The sequence below is a fragment of the Somniosus microcephalus genome, chromosome 4, assembly GCF_052327205.1.
Source record: "Somniosus microcephalus isolate GS21.2 chromosome 4, FLI_Smic_1.0, whole genome shotgun sequence".
NCBI lineage: Eukaryota > Metazoa > Chordata > Chondrichthyes > Squaliformes > Somniosidae > Somniosus > Somniosus microcephalus.
The window spans coordinates 131,596,267-131,614,434 of NC_140990.1; the positions used below are offsets into that span (position 1 = coordinate 131,596,267).

General features: G+C 49.4%; 1 protein-coding gene across 1 annotated transcript; it reads right to left on the minus strand.

Annotated features, from left to right (window-relative positions):
- Positions 1–219: 219 nt before the first annotated feature.
- Positions 220–17,812, minus strand: LOC147119780 (uncharacterized). The gene is made up of 2 exons (XM_085985249.1): positions 17,728–17,812; positions 220–7,416 (listed from the first exon to the last, which is right to left on the minus strand). The coding sequence occupies exon 2, from the start codon at positions 7,230–7,232 to the stop codon at positions 1,161–1,163; it is 6,072 nt and encodes a 2,023-aa protein (XP_085841375.1). The 5' UTR covers positions 7,233–7,416; positions 17,728–17,812; the 3' UTR covers positions 220–1,160.
- Between the last annotated feature and the right edge of the window lie 356 nt (positions 17,813–18,168).

The following is an 18,168-nucleotide window of genomic DNA, read 5'->3' on the forward strand; positions in this document are numbered from 1 at the left end:
AAGGGGCTTGATCGGGTGGATGCGGTGAGGATGTTCCCAATGATGGGTGAAACTAGAACTAGGGGGCATAATCTTAAAATAAGGGGCTGCTCTTTCAAAACTGAGATGAGGAGAAACTCCTTCACTCAGAGGGTTTTCTGCCCTCGCAACGCGATCCTATGCAGAGCTAGACAGATAGCGAACAACTTGATATCTTCCCATAAAATCACAAGGCTTGACTTTTCTTGTAACGCTTTATTGAAAGATTCTTATTATTGTAAAACTGAAATACAACACAGAAATGGAAGCACACATTAGTATACAAGCGCATAACTGATATGTATACACAAATTTAGGTACGCCTGAGCAACACAGTACATTTAGTAAACTGGGAGGCGTTCTCTTTAAATTAGCCCTGTACATAGTGTATCAAATACAGCTACTAGTTAATCAGCTAGACAGAGAAAAGTTACAACTAAACATTTTCTACAACATACAGTGCACACTAATCATCTATAGCATTCTAGAATACTTACAGACAAACAATTTCCAAGACTCAAGCATGGGGACAATACAACTGCTCAGAGCCTGTGCTGCTGTAGGAGCACCGTGGTGTAGGTCTGTGTCCCAGCGAGGACTCCACGAGGACTACGTAGCAGTCCTGTGGGGAGCGCGATGACCTCATCACGCTCGGTCGCGTTGTCCGCGCTTGGGGCGTCACGTGATGCGCGTGGTCGCGCTTCTGGCCGTGGAGGCCGAAGTCGGGAGCGGGAGCTGGAGGTCAGGCTGAGCCGGTGCCTGCCGCGGGAGCGGAAGATAGCGGCGCTCCCGGCGGCTGATCGATGCGGCCGAAGACGCCAGGCCAGGCTGTGCCGGCGGCCTTTCTGGAGGGCCGAGTCGGGCCGGCAGCCGCCTCACGCACGTTACGTCGTACGTGACATGACGTCAGCACGCTAAGGCGCGTCTTAAAGGGGCAATGGCCCTAAAAGGTGAGTTAAAGGGGCAACGGCCCTAACAGGTAAGTTATACATATATAAGTAGGTTATGTACATACAGTAAGGTTAAGTTAGAGGGAGAGACAGCACACTCCCCGCTTGGTACAATCCCATTTGTACCACTACGGACACAAAATAAACCTGAAGAGAACGTCCTTCGGCAGCGACATACTCAGAGTCCGTTCTCTAGGTTTCTTCGGAAAGGAGGACTACGATCTCTGAGACTGGCCTCAGAAACACTTTGTCAGTCCCCTCCTTGACGATCTTCACCTCCACCTTGCGGACCCTCTTGTCCCTGCTCGGCAGAGTTTTGACGACCAGTCCCACTGGCCATTCGTTTCTGTGTGCTTGGCTGTCTTTCAGCAAGATGACATCTCTCACTTTGACGTTTGGCTTGTCTTCTGTCCATTTCCTACGGTTCTGTAGGGTGGACAAATACTCTCCTCTCCATCTCTTCCAAAAAGTGTCTGCAAGACACTGGACTTGCTTCCACTGCTTCCTGTGCAGCTCAGCCATGTCAAAGTTTCCAGGGGGGGCTGAAATAGCACTCATCTTTTGAGTCAGGAGCATCGCTGGGGTGAGGACTGCAAGCATGTCTGGGTCAGTGGACACCGGCACCAGGGGTCTTGCATTCATGATCGCCATGACTTCAGCCATGAGAGTGCTCAAGACGTCGTGTGTGAGACGAGTAGGTCCTGTCCGAAGCAGCATGGCATCCAGAATACGCCTGGCAACACCGATGAGCCTCTCCCATGAACCACCCATGTGGGATGAATGCGGGGGGTTAGACACCCACGTGCATCCTTTCTTTTGGAGGTAGCTTCCTACCGCTGCATTGTCCGTGTGGATGTCCAACTCCTTACAGGCACCCACGAAGTTAGTCCCTCTGTCAGAGCGGAGAAGTTTGGCTGGACCACGGATTGAGAAAAGCCTCCTCAGTGCATTGATAAAGCTGTCTGTTGACATGGATTCGAGCAGCTCAATGTGCACAGCTCTGGTAGACATGCACGTAAAGAGCACCGCCCAGCGCTTGCTGCCTGTGCTACCTCCTCTAGTGCGACGCGTCATGATGGTCCATGGCCCAAAGACGTCAAGGCCCACGCTGGTGAATGGAGGCTCTGGAGTGAGTCTGTCAGCGGGCAAGTCTGCCATCTTTTGGTCCTCTAACCTCCCTCGTAGCTTGTGGCAGGTAACACACTTATGGATAACGGAAGAAACCAGGCGCTTGCTCCCGATTATCCAGTATCCGGCTGCTCGGATAGCTCCTTCTGTTATGTGTCGCCCTTGGTGAGCCACTTGCTCATGATAGTATCTCACGAGTAGTGTGGCAATGTGATGGGTGCGCGGGATGATCAGAGGGTGCTTTTCTTCTCTTGACAAGTCTGCGAATGATATGCGCCCTCCGACCCGGAGCAAGCCATCTTCGTCTGTAACTGGGTTGAGCTTTTTAAGTGGGCTTTGCTTGGGGAATGTCTGTCCCTCTTCAAGGCATTTGAATTCCTCCTTGAAGACATCATGCTGGGCAGAGCGAATGATCACATCTTTGGCTTGTGAAAGCTCACTTGTGCTGGATGCTTCTTTAGAACATTTCCATCCTTTGCGTTCTATGTTGTCCGAATTCCCTTTGAAGGATGCTGCTACGTGAATGAGTCGGGCTGTGGTTCGGCAGAGTGTTCTCCAGCTTGAGAATCGCTCGAAGCGTTGTGAGCCCAACTGAGATTCTGAGGCTTTGGTGACCAGGGTCGTAACTTCAGGCCGAATCTCGGTATCAGCTTCAGGCTCCACAAGGGTGAAGGGATTGGGCTCAGGAGTCTCCTCTGCGTTGACATTAGACAGGAAAGAGGGGCCCGAGAACCAACTGCTTTGCTGTAGGTGTGCTGCTGGTATAGGCCTGGTAGCATGGTCTGCAGGGTTCAGGTCTGTGGAGACATAGCACCACTGGTCAGGGTGAGTGGATCGTCTGATACCAGTCACCCGGTTGGAAACATGCACATAAAACCTTTTTGTGGAGTTGTGGATGTAACCAAGTACAATCTTGCTGTCCGTGAAGAACTTGATGGCGCCCACATCGACGTCAATCTCGTCTCTGATCAACTTGTACAGTTGAACAGCCAACACAGCTGCACAAAGCTCGAGGCGTGGAATGGTGTGGGCAGGCCGAGGGGCCAACTTGGACTTCCCCATAACGAATCCCACATGGTATTTCCCATCGGCGTCAGCCGCTCTCAAGTAGGCCACAGCTCCTATTGCTACTGTGGAAGCGTCTGAGAAGATGCACAGTTCTCTTCTCTGTGTTGAAGACAGCGAGCCTGGAATGTAGCACCTGTCTATGCGCAGGTCTTCGAGAGCCTTCAAGGGCTCCTTCCATAGGTTCCATTTTGCTTCTTTTTCTGGGAGGAGTGGAGCATCCCACTCACTCTGATCCGATGAGAGTTCCCATACTAATGCTTTTCCTTGCATTGTTATGGGAGCTACGAACCCCAAAGGGTCGTACAAACTGTTGACCGTGGACAGGATGCCTCTCCGTGTGAATGGCCTTTCTTCACGGGACACCAGGAATGTGAAGCTGTCTGTTTCTAGGTTCCAGGAGAGCCCCAGGCTCCGTTGAAGGGGGAGAGGATCCACCCTAAGGTGCAAATCCTTCAGGTCCTTGGCACGGTCCTCTGCAGGGAAGGCTTCCATCACCCGTCCACTGTTCGATGCTACCTTGTGTAGTCTCAGGTTGGACTCTGCCAACATCGCTCTGGTTCTTGTCAGGAGATCTATTGCTTCTTCAGGTGTGGTAACCAAGGTAAGACCATCGTCAACATAGAACTGTCTCTCAACAAAATGCTTCGCATCGGAGCCATATTCTTGCTCACCTTTCTGAGCGGCTAGCCTCATGCAGTAGATGGCCACAGCAGGTGAAGGGCTGTTTCCAAACACGTGGACCTTCATCCTGTACTCCACCACGTTCTTGTTGAAGTCGTTGTCCTCATACCACAGGTAGCGGAGATAGTCCCTGTGGTCTTCTCGGACGACGAAGCAATAAAACATTTGCTGCACATCTGCCGTCAGGGCTACGGGTTCTTTCCTGAACCGCAGGAGAACTCCCAACAAGGTGTTGTTCAAGTCTGGGCCGCTGAGGAGTACATCGTTCAGGGACACTCCTTTGCATTCAGCGCTTGAGTCGAACACAACTCGTACCTGGCCTGGCTTTTGTGGGTGATACACACCGAATGTTGGCAGGTACCAGTGTTCTTTACCTTCTTCCAGAGGTGGGGCAGGCTCGGCTTGGTCGTTGTCCAGCATCTTCTGCATGAACTCTATGTAATGGCCTTTCATCTCTGACCTTTTCTCCAGTGTTCTCCTGAGTGAGCAGAGGCGCTTCATAGCTTGTTCCCTGTTGCTCGGAAGACGGCGTCTGGGAGAGTGAAATGGTAAGGGTGCCACCCAGCTGTGTCCATCGTCCTGGTAAACCTCCTCATCCATGATGGTTAGGAAGGCTTTGTCGTCCATGGATAGTGCTGGCTTGTCATCATCCTTGGACCTTTCAAACACTGAGCATCCTAGGCTGTCTGTGCTCACAGTGAGGCCTGCCTCTTCCTCACAGGCAGAGGAGGTTGACCTATGATGTTGCGTCATGCCATCGTAGTCTTCCTTTACCTGGATCCTGTTTGGGCATGGGCTGAGAAAGGATGTGCGGCCATTGTGCAACACGTTTGTTTTATGGACGCTGACGTCCGCTAGTTTGTGGACTGTTCCCAGGCAAACTCCACCCACGAGGACCCATCCCAGGTCAAGACGCTGCGCATAAGGAGCGTTGTGGGGCCCGTTGATTTGCTCATGCACCTTGTGCACCCTTAAGATGTCTCTTCCCAAGAGCAGGAGGATTGGAGCGTCCGGGTCCACAGCTGGAATCTTGTTGGCAACTGGCTGTAGGTGAGGCTGATAGCGTGCGACCTCTGGGGAGGGAATTTCCGTCCTATCGTCTGGCATCATGTCACACTCAATTAGGGTGGGGAGGGGAAGCTGTAGTTTCCCATCCATGGACTCGATCATGAAGTTCCCGACTCTCCTACCCGTAGTCTCTGTTGTCCCTGCACAGGTTTTTAGCGTGTACGGAGCTGCGCTGGCCTTGACTTCAAAGAGATTGAAGAATTCGGTCTTCGCTAGAGACTTGTTACTTTGCTCATCGAGCACTGCGTACATTTTGATTGCTTTCTCCTTTCTCCCTGCAGGATATGCTTTAACCAAGCAGATTTTGGAGCATGAGCGTGGGCTGCTTGCGTTTCCACAAACCTCTGTGCACTTGGAGGTGACTGAAGATGATGTGCTTTCGCTTTGCTCCCCGCTATCCTCTTTGTCGACCGCAGCGCTCTCGGTGGTTGAAGGAGGAGGACCTGGATGCAGGGCCGCGATGTGTTTTTCGCTGTTGCACTCAAGGCACTTGATTGTCGCCTTGCAGTCTTTTGCCATGTGCCTGGTCGACCCACAACACCTGAAGCAGATGCGATTCTCTTTCAGGTATGATTTGCGCTCATCAATAGGCTTGTCTCTGAAGCTCCGGCACTTCTTGAGTGGGTGGGGCTTCTTGTGTATTGGACACTGGCGATCCGGGTCGTCCACTTTATTCCCAGCAGAACTGGATTGGTTGACTGAGGGTTCGGCTGGAACATCTGTTTTGTGCACACTCACAGAGGCTTTATTGCTGTACTTTGTGGGTTTCTCTGTTCTCGAAGGGGCGTAACAGCTGGAGGTGGAGAAAGTGAAACTTGGATCATTCCTCACCTTTGCCTGTTGTTGGACAAATCTGGAGAAGAGAGAGAAGGGGGGAAATGCCACTCCATTGTCCTCCTTGTACTTGGATCCCTTAGCTATCCATTTCTCTTGAAGATTGTGGGGGAGCTTTTCCACTATTGGGTTTACCCCACGAGCTGTATCCAAATACGAGAGGCCGGTCAGGTAACCTTCTCCCTTGGCACACTCCAGTTCGAGGAGAATGTCGCCCAGTTCTCTGAGCTCGACATTATCCTTGTTGGTTAGCTTCGGGAAGTCCTCAATCTTCTTGAGCAGTGCGTGTTCGATGACTTCTGGTGTCCCATAACAGTCTTCAAGACGTTGCCAAACCAGGTTGAGGCCTGCTGTGGGATTGAGGACGTGCGCTGAGCGAATTCTCTTCGCCTGCCTTGACGACTCGGCTCCGAGCCACTTCGTCATCAAGTCTAGTTCTTCTCTGGCTGACAGATTCAAGTCCTTGGTGGTACTCAGGAAGGACGCTTTCCATGACCAGTAATTTTCAGGACGGTCATCAAATTCTAGGAGGCCTGAACTTAATAATTCTCGGCGAGTAAGGTACCTAGCGAGGTCTTGTGCGCCTTGCGGCTCGGGCGAGGACTGCTTGGCTGGATTGGCCGAGTGTTGTGGAGGTCTCTGCAGGTGAGTCTTACTTGTTTCTTCTCTTTTAAGCTCAGTGTCTCCGAAAACGGGCCGTTTGTTGCTGTGGTGAGTAGCTGGTTCTACGTCGAGATACCTGAATGTTTCCTTTGAGAACAATTTGGAGTGTTGTTGGACATACTCACTTGTACGTTGCACCGGACTGAGGGGCTGTTCCAGATCATATGTTTCCTGGCTGGGCTCCCTGCCTTCGCTCTCCTCACCTTCTTCATAAGCCGCGGCTTCGGCTTTAGCGGCAGCGGCAGCTCTCTGGCTTTGGAGAATGTGGAGAATGGCAGCGAGGTCAGCTCTCTGCTTCGTAACGCTAGCGTCGAGGTCAGCTTTCTGCTTCATCACACTAGCTTCTTTTTCAGCAAGGGCCAATTGAGCCTGGGCAGCTTCTGCCTTGGCACGTGCTTTGGCGGCTGCAGAAGCTGTCGATGACGACGGTCTGCTGGACTGCCGAGATGATCTAGTGGATACTTTAGAGGACTGTGCTGTCTGCTTCATCACACTAGCGTCGAGGTCAGCTCTCTGCTTCATCACACTAGCGTCGAGGTCAGCTCTCTGCTTCATCGCGCTAGCGTCGAGGTCGGCTCTCTGCTTCATAAGGTCAGCTTCTTTTTCAGCGAAGGGCAATTGAGCCTGGGCAGCTTTTGCCTTGGCACGTGCTTTGGCGGCTGCAGAAGTTGTCGATGACGACGGTCTGCTGGACCGCCGAGATGACCTAGAGGATACTTTAGAGGGCTGTGACTTGGCATCGTTTGCTAGGAGAGGCTCATGCTTCTCGCTTGACTGGTCGACGTCCTCTATGGTATATTGTTTTCCTGAGCGTAGACTCATGGTAGCTGAGTGGTATCTTCCTGTGCTTGAGCCCGCTGTGCTGTTGTCTTTTTACTTTTCTGTCCTCGCAATGCGATCCTATGCAGAGCTAGACAGATAGCGAACAACTTGATATCTTCCCATAAAATCACAAGGCTTGACTTTTCTTGTAACGCTTTATTGAAAGATTCTTCTTATTGTAAAACTGAAATACAACACAGAAATGGAAGCACACATTAGTATACAAGCGCATAACTGATATGTATACACAAATTTAGGTACGCCTGAGCAACACAGTACATTTAGTAAACTGGGAGGCGTTCTCTTTAAATTAGCCCTGTACATAGTGTATCAAATACAGCTACTAGTTAATCAGCTAGACAGAGAAAAGTTACAACTAAACATTTTCTACAACATACAGTGCACACTAATCATCTATAGCATTCTAGAATACTTACAGACAAACAATTTCCAAGACTCAAGCATGGGGACAATACAACTGCTCAGAGCCTGTGCTGCTGTAGGAGCACCGTGGTGCAGGTCTGTGTCCCAGCGAGGACTCCACGAGGACTACGTAGCAGTCCTGTGGGGAGCGCGATGACCTCATCACGCTCGGTCGCGTTGTCCGCGCTTGGGGCGTCACGTGATGCGCGTGGTCGCGTTTCTGGCCGTGGAGGCCGAAGTCGGGAGCGGGAGCTGGAGGTCAGGCTGAGCCGGTGCTTGCCGCGGGAGCGGAAGATAGCGGCGCTCCCGGCGGCTGATCGATGCGGCCGAAGACGCCAGGCCGGGCTGTGCCGGCGGCCTTTCTGGAGGGCTGAGTCGGGCCGGCAGCCGCCTCACGCACGTCACGTCGTACATGACATGGCGTCAGCACGCTAAGGCGCGTCTTAAAGGGGCAATGGCCCTAACAGGTAAGTTATACATATATAAGTAGGTCATGTACATACAGTAAGGTTAAGTTAGAGGGAGAGACAGCACAGAGGGTGGTAGGTTTGTGGAATTTGCTGCCCCAGAAAGCTGTGGAAGCTACATCATTAAATAAATTTAAAACAGAAATAGATAGTTTCCTAGAAGTAAAGGGAATTAAGGGTTACGGGGAGCGGGCAGGAAATTGGACATGAGTCTAGGTTCGGCATGGTCATGGCCCTGTGGGTAGTGGAGTGGGCCCAGGGGCCGTGTAGCCTGGTTCTGCTACTACTGTGTTCTAATTCTGTGTTAGATTTCAGGAGATGCTTTTATTCCTGTTCCTGGCTGGGGTGGAGATCGCCTTTACAGAAGGTGAGTACTGTAGAAAATATAGGGACAGAGTGATCTCCTGGAAGAATTTCGATCGCCTAGATGGGTCGGAGAGGAATTTCCCAGATTTTTTTCTCCCAAATTGGCCATTGGGTCTTGATCTGGTTTTTCGCCTCTCCCGGGAGATCACATGGGTTCGGGTGGATGCAGAGTGATAGAAGATTTGAGGTTAGGATCAGATCAGCCATGATCTTATTGAATGGTGGAGCAGGCTCGAGGGGCCGATTGGCCTACTCCTGCTCCTATTTCTTATGTTCTTATGTAGCCGCTCGTAGTCCCGTCGGTTTATGACTGTTAGGGCTGATCCTGTGTCCAATTCCATTTTTACCTGGACTCCTGCTATCTTGAGAGTGACCCAAATGGTTCGGTGATCCTCCGTTTTGATCACATTATGTAATTTCAGACAACTCAGCTCCCTGTTTTCGGAGTCGGTATCACTCTTTTGTTCGTCTGAACTATTCTCCGTCACCTTATGTACCTTCTTGTACTTTTCTTTTGGAGATTTCTTATTGCTGGTTTCCTTTCCCGACCTGCAGACTCGTGCTATGTGTCCTACTTTTCCACACTGTCTGCACACTTTGTCTTTGAACCAGCAATCATTGTGGTCGTGTGTTGTTCTGCTGCAGCGATAGCACTTCTCTGTTCTGTATGACATTTCGTTTGTGCCATATTCTTGCGGTCTCTGTTGTATCTCTGCAGCGCCCCGTGCTGCTGCTTCATCTGATACTGCAATGCTGAAAGCCTTGTCCAGCGTAAGGTCCTTTTCAGATAAAAGCCGTTTCTGGGTTCCTTCACTTTGAAGCACACACACAAACTTGTCCCTTAAGGTATCTGCCAGTCCCGTTCCAAACTGGCAGTGTTTCGATAGTTCGCGCAGTTCTGTTAAATATTCAGCATTGCTTTCATCCTTATGCTGGTTCCGTTTGTGAAACTTGAATCTTTCTGCTATCAGCAGCGGTGTGGGGTTTAAATGTTCCTGTAGTATCGTCACTATGTCTCCAAAACTCTCTTCCATTGGCTTCGCTGGGGTTACTAGATTTCGTAATAAGCCATACGTCTTTGCACCCATTAAATTTAACAATACCGGCGCTTTCTCGTCATCTGACACCTCATTTGCCTTGCAGTATACCTCTATTCGTTTGACATATGTAGTCCAATCTTCGACTTCATTGTCAAATGCGGTGATACTGCCACTCTTTGGCATTTTGGGTGTGGTTTACAATGGCTTAAAATGGCATCTCCCGCGCTTTCCTTCCTCCCCCGCTGCTGCCAACGCCGCTCTAGCGGTCCTCGTGGCAATGGCGGCGCCCTGTAGGTTTCGCGCGCTTCTCCTGCGTTGCTGCCAACGCTGCTCTCGGCGGTCCTCGTGGCAATGGCGGCGCCTCGCGGGTTTCTGCGCGTCTCTCTCCCTCTCCTCGACGCTGCTCGGCCCCTGAACGCCGGCTGTGCCCTGTGCGCTCTGCCCTCTTTCTCTCTCCCGTCGACGCTGCTCGGCCCTTTGCTGTGCCGCTCGGTCGAGCTCTAGCCCGCCGCTGTCCGGGAAGGATCTGCGCACTACCTGTTGCCAGCCCGTTTCGCTGGACCACCGCGACTGGAAAGCCAAGCCTGGCTCTCAACAGCCTCCCCCGCAATTCTCAAGTCTCTGCTGGATGACTGGGCGGTTGCCCGTGGTCGACGCCCATGTCTCTGGCCTTGACCTCCAATCTACTGGTCTCCAGGAACGAATCCCTGGGAGGTGATGCAGAGTTGCAGGTAGGATCGAATTTGCCTCGTCGCCAATGTTGTGTCCGTCAGTAGTAAGACACAGACTGCAGGAGAACGGTACAACAGGTGTTTACTCAACGTGGCTCACTCTGGAACTAAACTTACAGATTACTACTCAGTGCTATATACAGGTGTGGTCACTGCCGGTACTACAGTATACATGAGCTGTAAAAAGTAGATCCCCCCTTAAAGGTATATACATTACATGAAGGAGAGCGACTTTATACATCTGCAACTCGACTAGAACTTTGACAGCACCACCCAAACACGCGACCTCCACCACCGAGAAGGACAAGGGCAGCAGGTGCATGAGAAGACCATCCCCTTCCAGTTCCCCTCCAAGATACACACTATCCTGACTTGGGCATATATCGCCGTTCCTACATCGTCGCTGGGTGAAAATCCTGGAACTCCTTACCTAACAGCTTTCTGAGAGTAGCTGCACCACACGGACCGCAGAGGTTCAAGAAGAAGGCCCAGCATCACCTTCTCAACGGGCAACTGCGGACTGGCAATATCTGCTGGCCTTGCTAGTGACACCCACATCGAATGAATTTAAAAATCTGTATATATAAACTGGATTGAAAGCCTCTACAGAAATACTTGTTCCTAAAACGATAATCTTTTACATTGTACAGACAGTGTCTGTTTAGCAACTTAATCTCCCCTAGAATCCACCTCCCTTCACAGTCTCACATTGGAAATTGTTGGGTCCAACTGGGCTCAGAAGTACTGGGGGTTAAACCCAGCAGCTTCTCCCCCCTCTCCACTCCAGCTGAAACTGATGCAACAAGAAAGCCCTACACAGGAGGCCAGGGACCGAGTTCCACATCCACCACCCACCCTGATGCTAACCGGCTCTGAATTGCTCCCTCTGCTGTATAAATGCAACTTGCTGTGTTTCTTGTCTGGGGGAGGTGCTGCACCCTGGGGTTAATGGTGCCGGGATCGTGGCCGCACGTCCGCCGGCTCTGACTCAGGGCCTGAGACCCACACTCGGTGTTGCTGAGGGATTCCAACCCTGGGACTGTACATGGGGATTCCAACCCTGGGACTGTACATTGGGATTCCAACCCTGGGACTGTACATGGGGATTCTAACCCTGGGTCTGTACATGGGGATTCCAACCCTGGGACTGTACATGGGGATTCTAACCCTGGGATTGTACATTGGGATTCCAACCCTGGGACTGTACATGGGGATTCTAACCCTGGGACTGTACATGGGGATTCTAACCCTGGGATTGTACATGGGGATTCTAACCCTGGGACTGTACATGGGGATTCTAACATTGGGACTGTACATGGAGATTCCAACCCTGGGACTGTACATGGGGATTCTAACCCTGGGACTGTACATGGGGACTCTAACCCTGGGACTGTACATGGGGATTCTAACCCTGGGACTGTACATGGGGATTCTAACCCTGGGACTGCACATGGGGATTCCAACCCTGGGATTGTACATGGGGATTGCAACGCTGGGACTGTACATGGGGATTCTAACCCTGGAAGTGTACATGGGGATTCCAACCCTGGGACTGTAAATGCGGATTCCAATCCTGGGACGTACATGGGGATTCTAACCATGGAACTGTACATGGGGATTCCAAACCTGGGACTGAACATGGGGATTCTAACCCTGAGACTTTAGATGAGGATTCCAACCCTGGGACTGCACCTGGGGGTTCCAGCCCTGCGACAGTACATGGGGATTCCAGCACTGGGACTGTACAAGGGAAATCTAACCCTGGGATTGTACATAAGAACATAAGAAATAGGAGCAGGAGTAGGCCAATCGGCCCCTCGAGCCTGCTCCGCCATTCAATAAGATCATGGCTGATCTGATCCTAACCGCCAATCTACTATCACAGAACCATCTCCTGAATCTAACAGAATTAGACACACGAAATAGGAGCAGGATCAGGCTACACAGCCACTGGGCCCGCTCTGCTACCCACAGGGCCATGACCGATCCGAACCTAGACTCATGTCCAGATTCCTGCCTGCTCCCCGTAACCCTTAATTCCCTTTACTTCTAGGAAACTGTTTATTTCTGTTTTAAATTTATGTAATGATGTAGCTTCTACAGCTTTTTGGGGCAGCATATTCCATGGACCTACCACCCTCTGAGTGAAGTAGTTCCTCCTCATCTCAGTTTTGAAAGAGCAGCCCCTTATTCTAAGACTATGCCCCCTAGTTCTAGTTTCACCCGTCATCGGGAACACCTTCCCCACATCCACCCGATCCAACCCCTTCACAATCTTATATGTTTCAATAAGATCGCCTCTCATTCTTCTGAACTCCAATGAGTAGAGTCCCAATCTACTCAACCTCTCCTCATATGTCCATCCCCTCATCCCTGGGATTAACCGAGTGAACCTTCTTTGTACTGACTCGAGAGCAAGTATGTCCTTTCTTAAGTATGGACACCAAAACTGTGCGCAGTATTCCAGGTGCGGTCTCACCAATATCTTGTACAACTGAAGCAATACCTCCCTATTTTTATATTCTATCCCCCTAGCAATGAAAGCCAACATTCCATTGGCCTTCTTAATCACTTGCTGCACCTGCATACTAACCTTTTGAGTTTCGTGCACCAGGACCCCCAGATCCCTTTGTACTTCAGTACTTTCCAGTTTCTTGCCATTAAGATAATAACTTGCTCTACGATTTTTCCTGCCAAAGTGCATAACCTCACACTTTCCAGTATTGTATTCCATCTGCCAAATCTCTGCCCACTTACTTAGCCTGTCTATGTCCCCTTGCAGGTTTTTTATGTCCTCCTCACTCACTACTTTCCCTCCCATCTTAGTATCATCTGCAAACTTTGATCTGTTACACTCGGTCCCCTCCTCCAAATCGTTAATATAGATTGTAAAGAGTTGGGGACCCAGCACTGACCCCTGCGGAACACCACTCGTTACTGATTGCCAGTCTGAGAATGAACCATTTATCCCAACTCTCTGCCTTCTGTTAGATAGCCATACCTCTATCCATGCCAGAATATTACCCCCAATCCCGTGATTTTTTATCTTAAGCAATAATCTTTTGTGTGGCACCTTGTCAAATGCCTTTTGGAAGTCTAAATACACTATGTCCACTGGTTCCCCTTTATCCACCCTATATGTTACTTCCTCAAAGAACTCCAGCAAATTTGTCAAACATGACTTCCCCTTCATAAAACCATGCTGACTTTGTCCTATTAAATTATGATTATCCAAACGTCCTGTTACTGTCTCCTTAATAATGGACTCCAAAATTTTACCTGCCACAGATGTTAGGCTAACCGGTCTATAGTTTCCAGCCTTCTGTCTACTACCCTTTTTAAATAAGGGTGTTACATTAGCAGTTTTCCAGTCTGCCGGGACCTTTGCCGAGTCCAGGGAGTTTTGGAAAATTATTACCAATGCATCCACAATCCCTACCGCCACTTCCCTCAAGACCCTAGGATGTAAGCCATCAGGTCCAGGTGATTTATCCGCCTTGAGTCCCATTATTTTACCGAGTACCACTTCCTTAGTGATTTTGATCGTGTTTAGCTCCTCCCCCCCTTTAGCCCCCTGTTTGTCCAGTGTTGGGATATTCTTAGTGTCTTCTACTGTAAAGACTGATATAAAATATTCATTCAGTGTTTTTGCCATCTCCATATTTCCCACCATTAATTTCCCGGTCTCATCCTCTAAGGGACCAACATTTACTTTAGCCACCCTTTTTCTTTTTTTATAACTATAAAAACTCTTACTATCTGTTTTTATATTTTTTGCTAATTTACTTTCATAATCTATCTTCCCTTTCTTAATCAATTTTTGTTATTTTTTGCTGTCTTTTAAAGTTTTCCCAATCCTCTATCCTCCCACTAGATTTGGCTACCTTATATGCCTTTGTTTTTAGTCGAATACTATCCTTAATTTCTTTACTTAGCCACGGATGGCTGTCTTTTCTTTTACACCCTTTTCTTCTCAGTGGAATATATTTTTTTTGGAAGTTGTAAAATAACTCCTTAAATGTACACCACTGATCATGTATCATCTTACCCTTTAAACTATTTTCCCAATCCACTCTACTCAATTCCGCTCTCATACCTTCAGTCTCCTTTATTCAAGCTTAGCACGCTTGTTTGAGATCCAACCTTCTCACCCTCTAATTGAATATGGAATTCAACCATGTTATGGTCACTCATTCCAAGGGGATCCTTTACTAGGGCATTTTTAATTAATCCTGTCTCGTTACACAGGACTAGATCTAAGGTTGCTTGCCCCCTGGTCGGTTCAGTTACATACTGCTCAAGAAACCCATCCCTAATACGCTCAATGAACTCATCCTCAAGGCAGCCCTGCCCAATTTGATTTGTCCAATTAATATGATAGTTAAAATCCCCCATAATTATAGATGTTCCCTTATTACAAGCCTCAACTATTTCCTGATTGATACTCCGTCCAACAGAGTTGCCACTGTTCGGAGGCCTACAGACTACGCCCACTAGTGTATTTTTCCCCTTATTATTCCTTACCTGCACCCAAACTGTTTCATTATCCTGATCTTTTGACCCAATATCATTTCTCTGTATTACAGTGATTCCATCCTTTATTAACATAGCCACCCCACCTCCCCTTCCTTCCTGCCTGCCTGTCCTTCCTGATCGTTAAATAACCTGGTATGGGGATTGGAACCCTGGGATTGTACATGGGGATTCCAACCTTGGGACTGTACATCGGGATTCCAGCACTGGGACTGTACATGGGGAATTCCAACCATGGGACTGTACATGGGGATTCCAACTCTGGGACTGTACATGAGGCTTTCAACCCTGGGACTGTACATGGGGATTCTAACCCTGGGACTGTACATGCAGATTCCAACCCTCGGACTGTACATGGTGATTCCAACCCTGGAACTGTACATGCGGATTCCAACCCTGGGACTGTACTTGGGGATTCTAACCCTGGGACTGTACATGGGGATTCTAACCTTGGGACTGTACATGGCGATTCTAACCCTGGGACTGTACATGGGGATTCTAATCCTGGGACTGTACATGGGGATTCTAACCCTGAGACTGTACATGGGGATTCAAACCCTGAGTCTGTACATGGGGATTCCAACCCTGGGACTGTACATGGGGATTCCAACCCTGGGACTGTACATGGGGATTCTAACCCTGGGACTGTACATGGGGATTCTAACCCTGGGACTGTACATGGGGATTCCAACCCTGGGACTGTACATGGGGATTCCAACCCTGGGACTGTACATGGGGATTCCTATCCTGGGACTGTAGATGGGGATTCCAACCCTGGGACTGTACATCGGGATTCCACCCCTGGGAATGTACATGGAGATTCCTATCCTTGGACTGTACAAGAGGGGCTCAGCTCTGGGGCTCTTCTGTTACAATTGTGTGGGATGTTAACCGTATGCTTTGTTTTTACCAGCGCCTTCAGGAGAGATGGTGAGAAATCCGAAGTGTGGAGAGTTTAAATCAAATTCCAGATGGGTTGCATCCCTGGTTGCTAAGGGAATTGGGGAAGGAGGTAGCAGAAGGGCTTGCCATAATTTTCCGATCTTCCCTAGATGTGGGGGAGGTGCCTGAGGATTGCAAAGTGGCAAATGTGACACCATTGTTCAAGAAAGGGTGTGAGGAAAATCAAAGAAACTGCAGGGGTAACATCAGTGGTAAAGTTTGAGAAATGATAATAAAGTAAAAAAATTAACGGGCATTTGGAGAGATTTAAGCTAATTAAGGAAAGCCAACACGGGTTTGTAAAAGGCAGATCGTGTTTGACTAAACTAATTTAATTTTTTGATGAAGTAACAGAGAGGATTGATGAAGGGAATGCAGTGGATGTTGTCTACATGGATTTTCGGAAGGCGTTTGACAAAGCACCACATAGAAGATTTGTTAACAAAATGGAGGCTCATGGAATAGGTGGGTCAGTGGCAGCTTGGATATGGAATTGGCTTAAGGATAGAAAACAGCGAGTTGTGGTAAATGGCTGTTTTTCAGACTAGAGGATGGTGGACAGTGGTGTTCCCCAAGGGTCAGTGCTGGGGCTTTTTTTGATATATATAAATGACCTGGACATTGGATTACAGAGTTGAATTTCTAAATTTGCCAATGACACCAAACTTGGGTTGTGGCAAACAGTGATGATTATATCAATCGACTGCAACAGGACATAGAAAGGCTAGCAGAATGGGCAGACAAGTGGCAGATGGAATTTAATACAGAGAAGTGTGAGGTGATGCATTTTGGCAGAAGGAACAGGGAGAGGCAACATACACTTAATGGCACAGTTTTAAAGAGTGTGCAGGGACAGAGGGACCTGGGAGTTAATGTGCATAGGTCCCTGAAGGTGGCATGACATATTGAGAGAGTGGTTAGCAAAGCATATGGGATCATGGGCTTCACAAATAGAGGTATTGAGTACATAAGTAGAGAAGTTATGCCCAACCTTTATAAAGCGCTGGTTAGGCCATAACTGGAGTATTGCATCCAGTTCTGGTCACCACACTTTCGGAAGGATGTGAAGGCCCTTGAGAGGGTGCAGAGGAGATTTACCAGAATGGGTCCGGGGATGATCTTAGCTACAAGGATAGGTTGCAGAAGCTGGATTTGTTTTCATTGGAGCAAAGGAGGTTGAGGGGTGATTTGATAGAGGTGTACGAGTTATGATGTGTTTGGATAGGCTAGAGGGGGAAAGGCTGTTCCCACTAGTTGATGGTACAAGGACGAGGGGACACAGATTTAGGTTTTGGGCAAGAGATTCAAGGGGATGTGAGGAAAAACATTTTTACACAGCGAGTGATGAGGACCTGGAACTCGCTGCCAACAGAAGTGGTGGAAGTGGAGACACTTAATGTTTTCAAGGGGAGACTGGATAGGCATTTGAGGGAAATAAACTTGCAGGGCTACGGGGATAGAGCAGGGTAATGGGATTGAATGGATTGCTGTACAGAGAGCTGGCACGGACTCGATGGGCCAAATGGCCTCGGCTGTGCCCTCATGACTGTATAAAGGTGCTGACTCTGGCTGGGTTCAGTTCTACACCCACTGGTTCCCCTCCCCTCAAGGTGCTGACTCTGGCTGGGTTCAGTTCCACACTCACTGGGACCCTGAAGCTCCGCCCACTGGTGGTTCCTTTTTTCCAGTTCTGACGAAAGGTCATCGACCTGAAACGTTAACTCTGTTTCTCTCTTCACATATGCTGCCTGACCTGCTGAGTATCTCCAAAATGTTGTTTTTATTCCTTTATAAAGATGGCCGCGCACGCGCAGTATCAAGTAAGATGGCGACGCCCGAACCCTCAGCTGTCCTTTGCAAAGATAGCGGCCGTTAACCTGGGCCTGTTCCTGGGGAAAAGCCTCCGAGCTGGAAACGCGGAACCTGCAGGTTCTCATTTAGGGCTTGCGACCTACACCAGATGCTTATGAAACCCACCCGCCGGGTGCATTACCTTCCTGCGCCCCGCTGATTCCTAATCGGCGTAAGTCGCATCTGCAGCTTTTGTTCGTTTGTCGCACTCGCCGTCCGGTACCAGAATGACACTGCGCATGCTCCAAATAGAGGCGGGCACGGCGCCTGCGTACTGGGCTCCTCCTGTGTGAAGGGGACACATTCTCCCCCGCGGCGCATTCTGGGGAACAACCCTGCCATTGCAAGCCCAATTCGTGAATGGATAATGAGTTTCTGTGACCCCATTGAGAGAAAATTCAGCAATAATTCACACTGAAACCCAAGTGCACGGGCACTCTGCAACGGTTCGGTCCTGGATGTGATTAATAACAGAATCCAAACCCCTGCAGTCACATGTGAACTCACTGGAGTCTCAGCAGGTGGGGTGAATTTCTTCCCACACACAGGATATTGAAACAGCCTCTCTCCAGTATCAATGCGC

Coding starts and splice junctions, on each gene's coding strand:
- LOC147119780 (XM_085985249.1), bottom strand. CDS start 7,232: ATGAGTCTACGCTCAGGAAAACAATATACCATAGAGGACGTCGACCAG.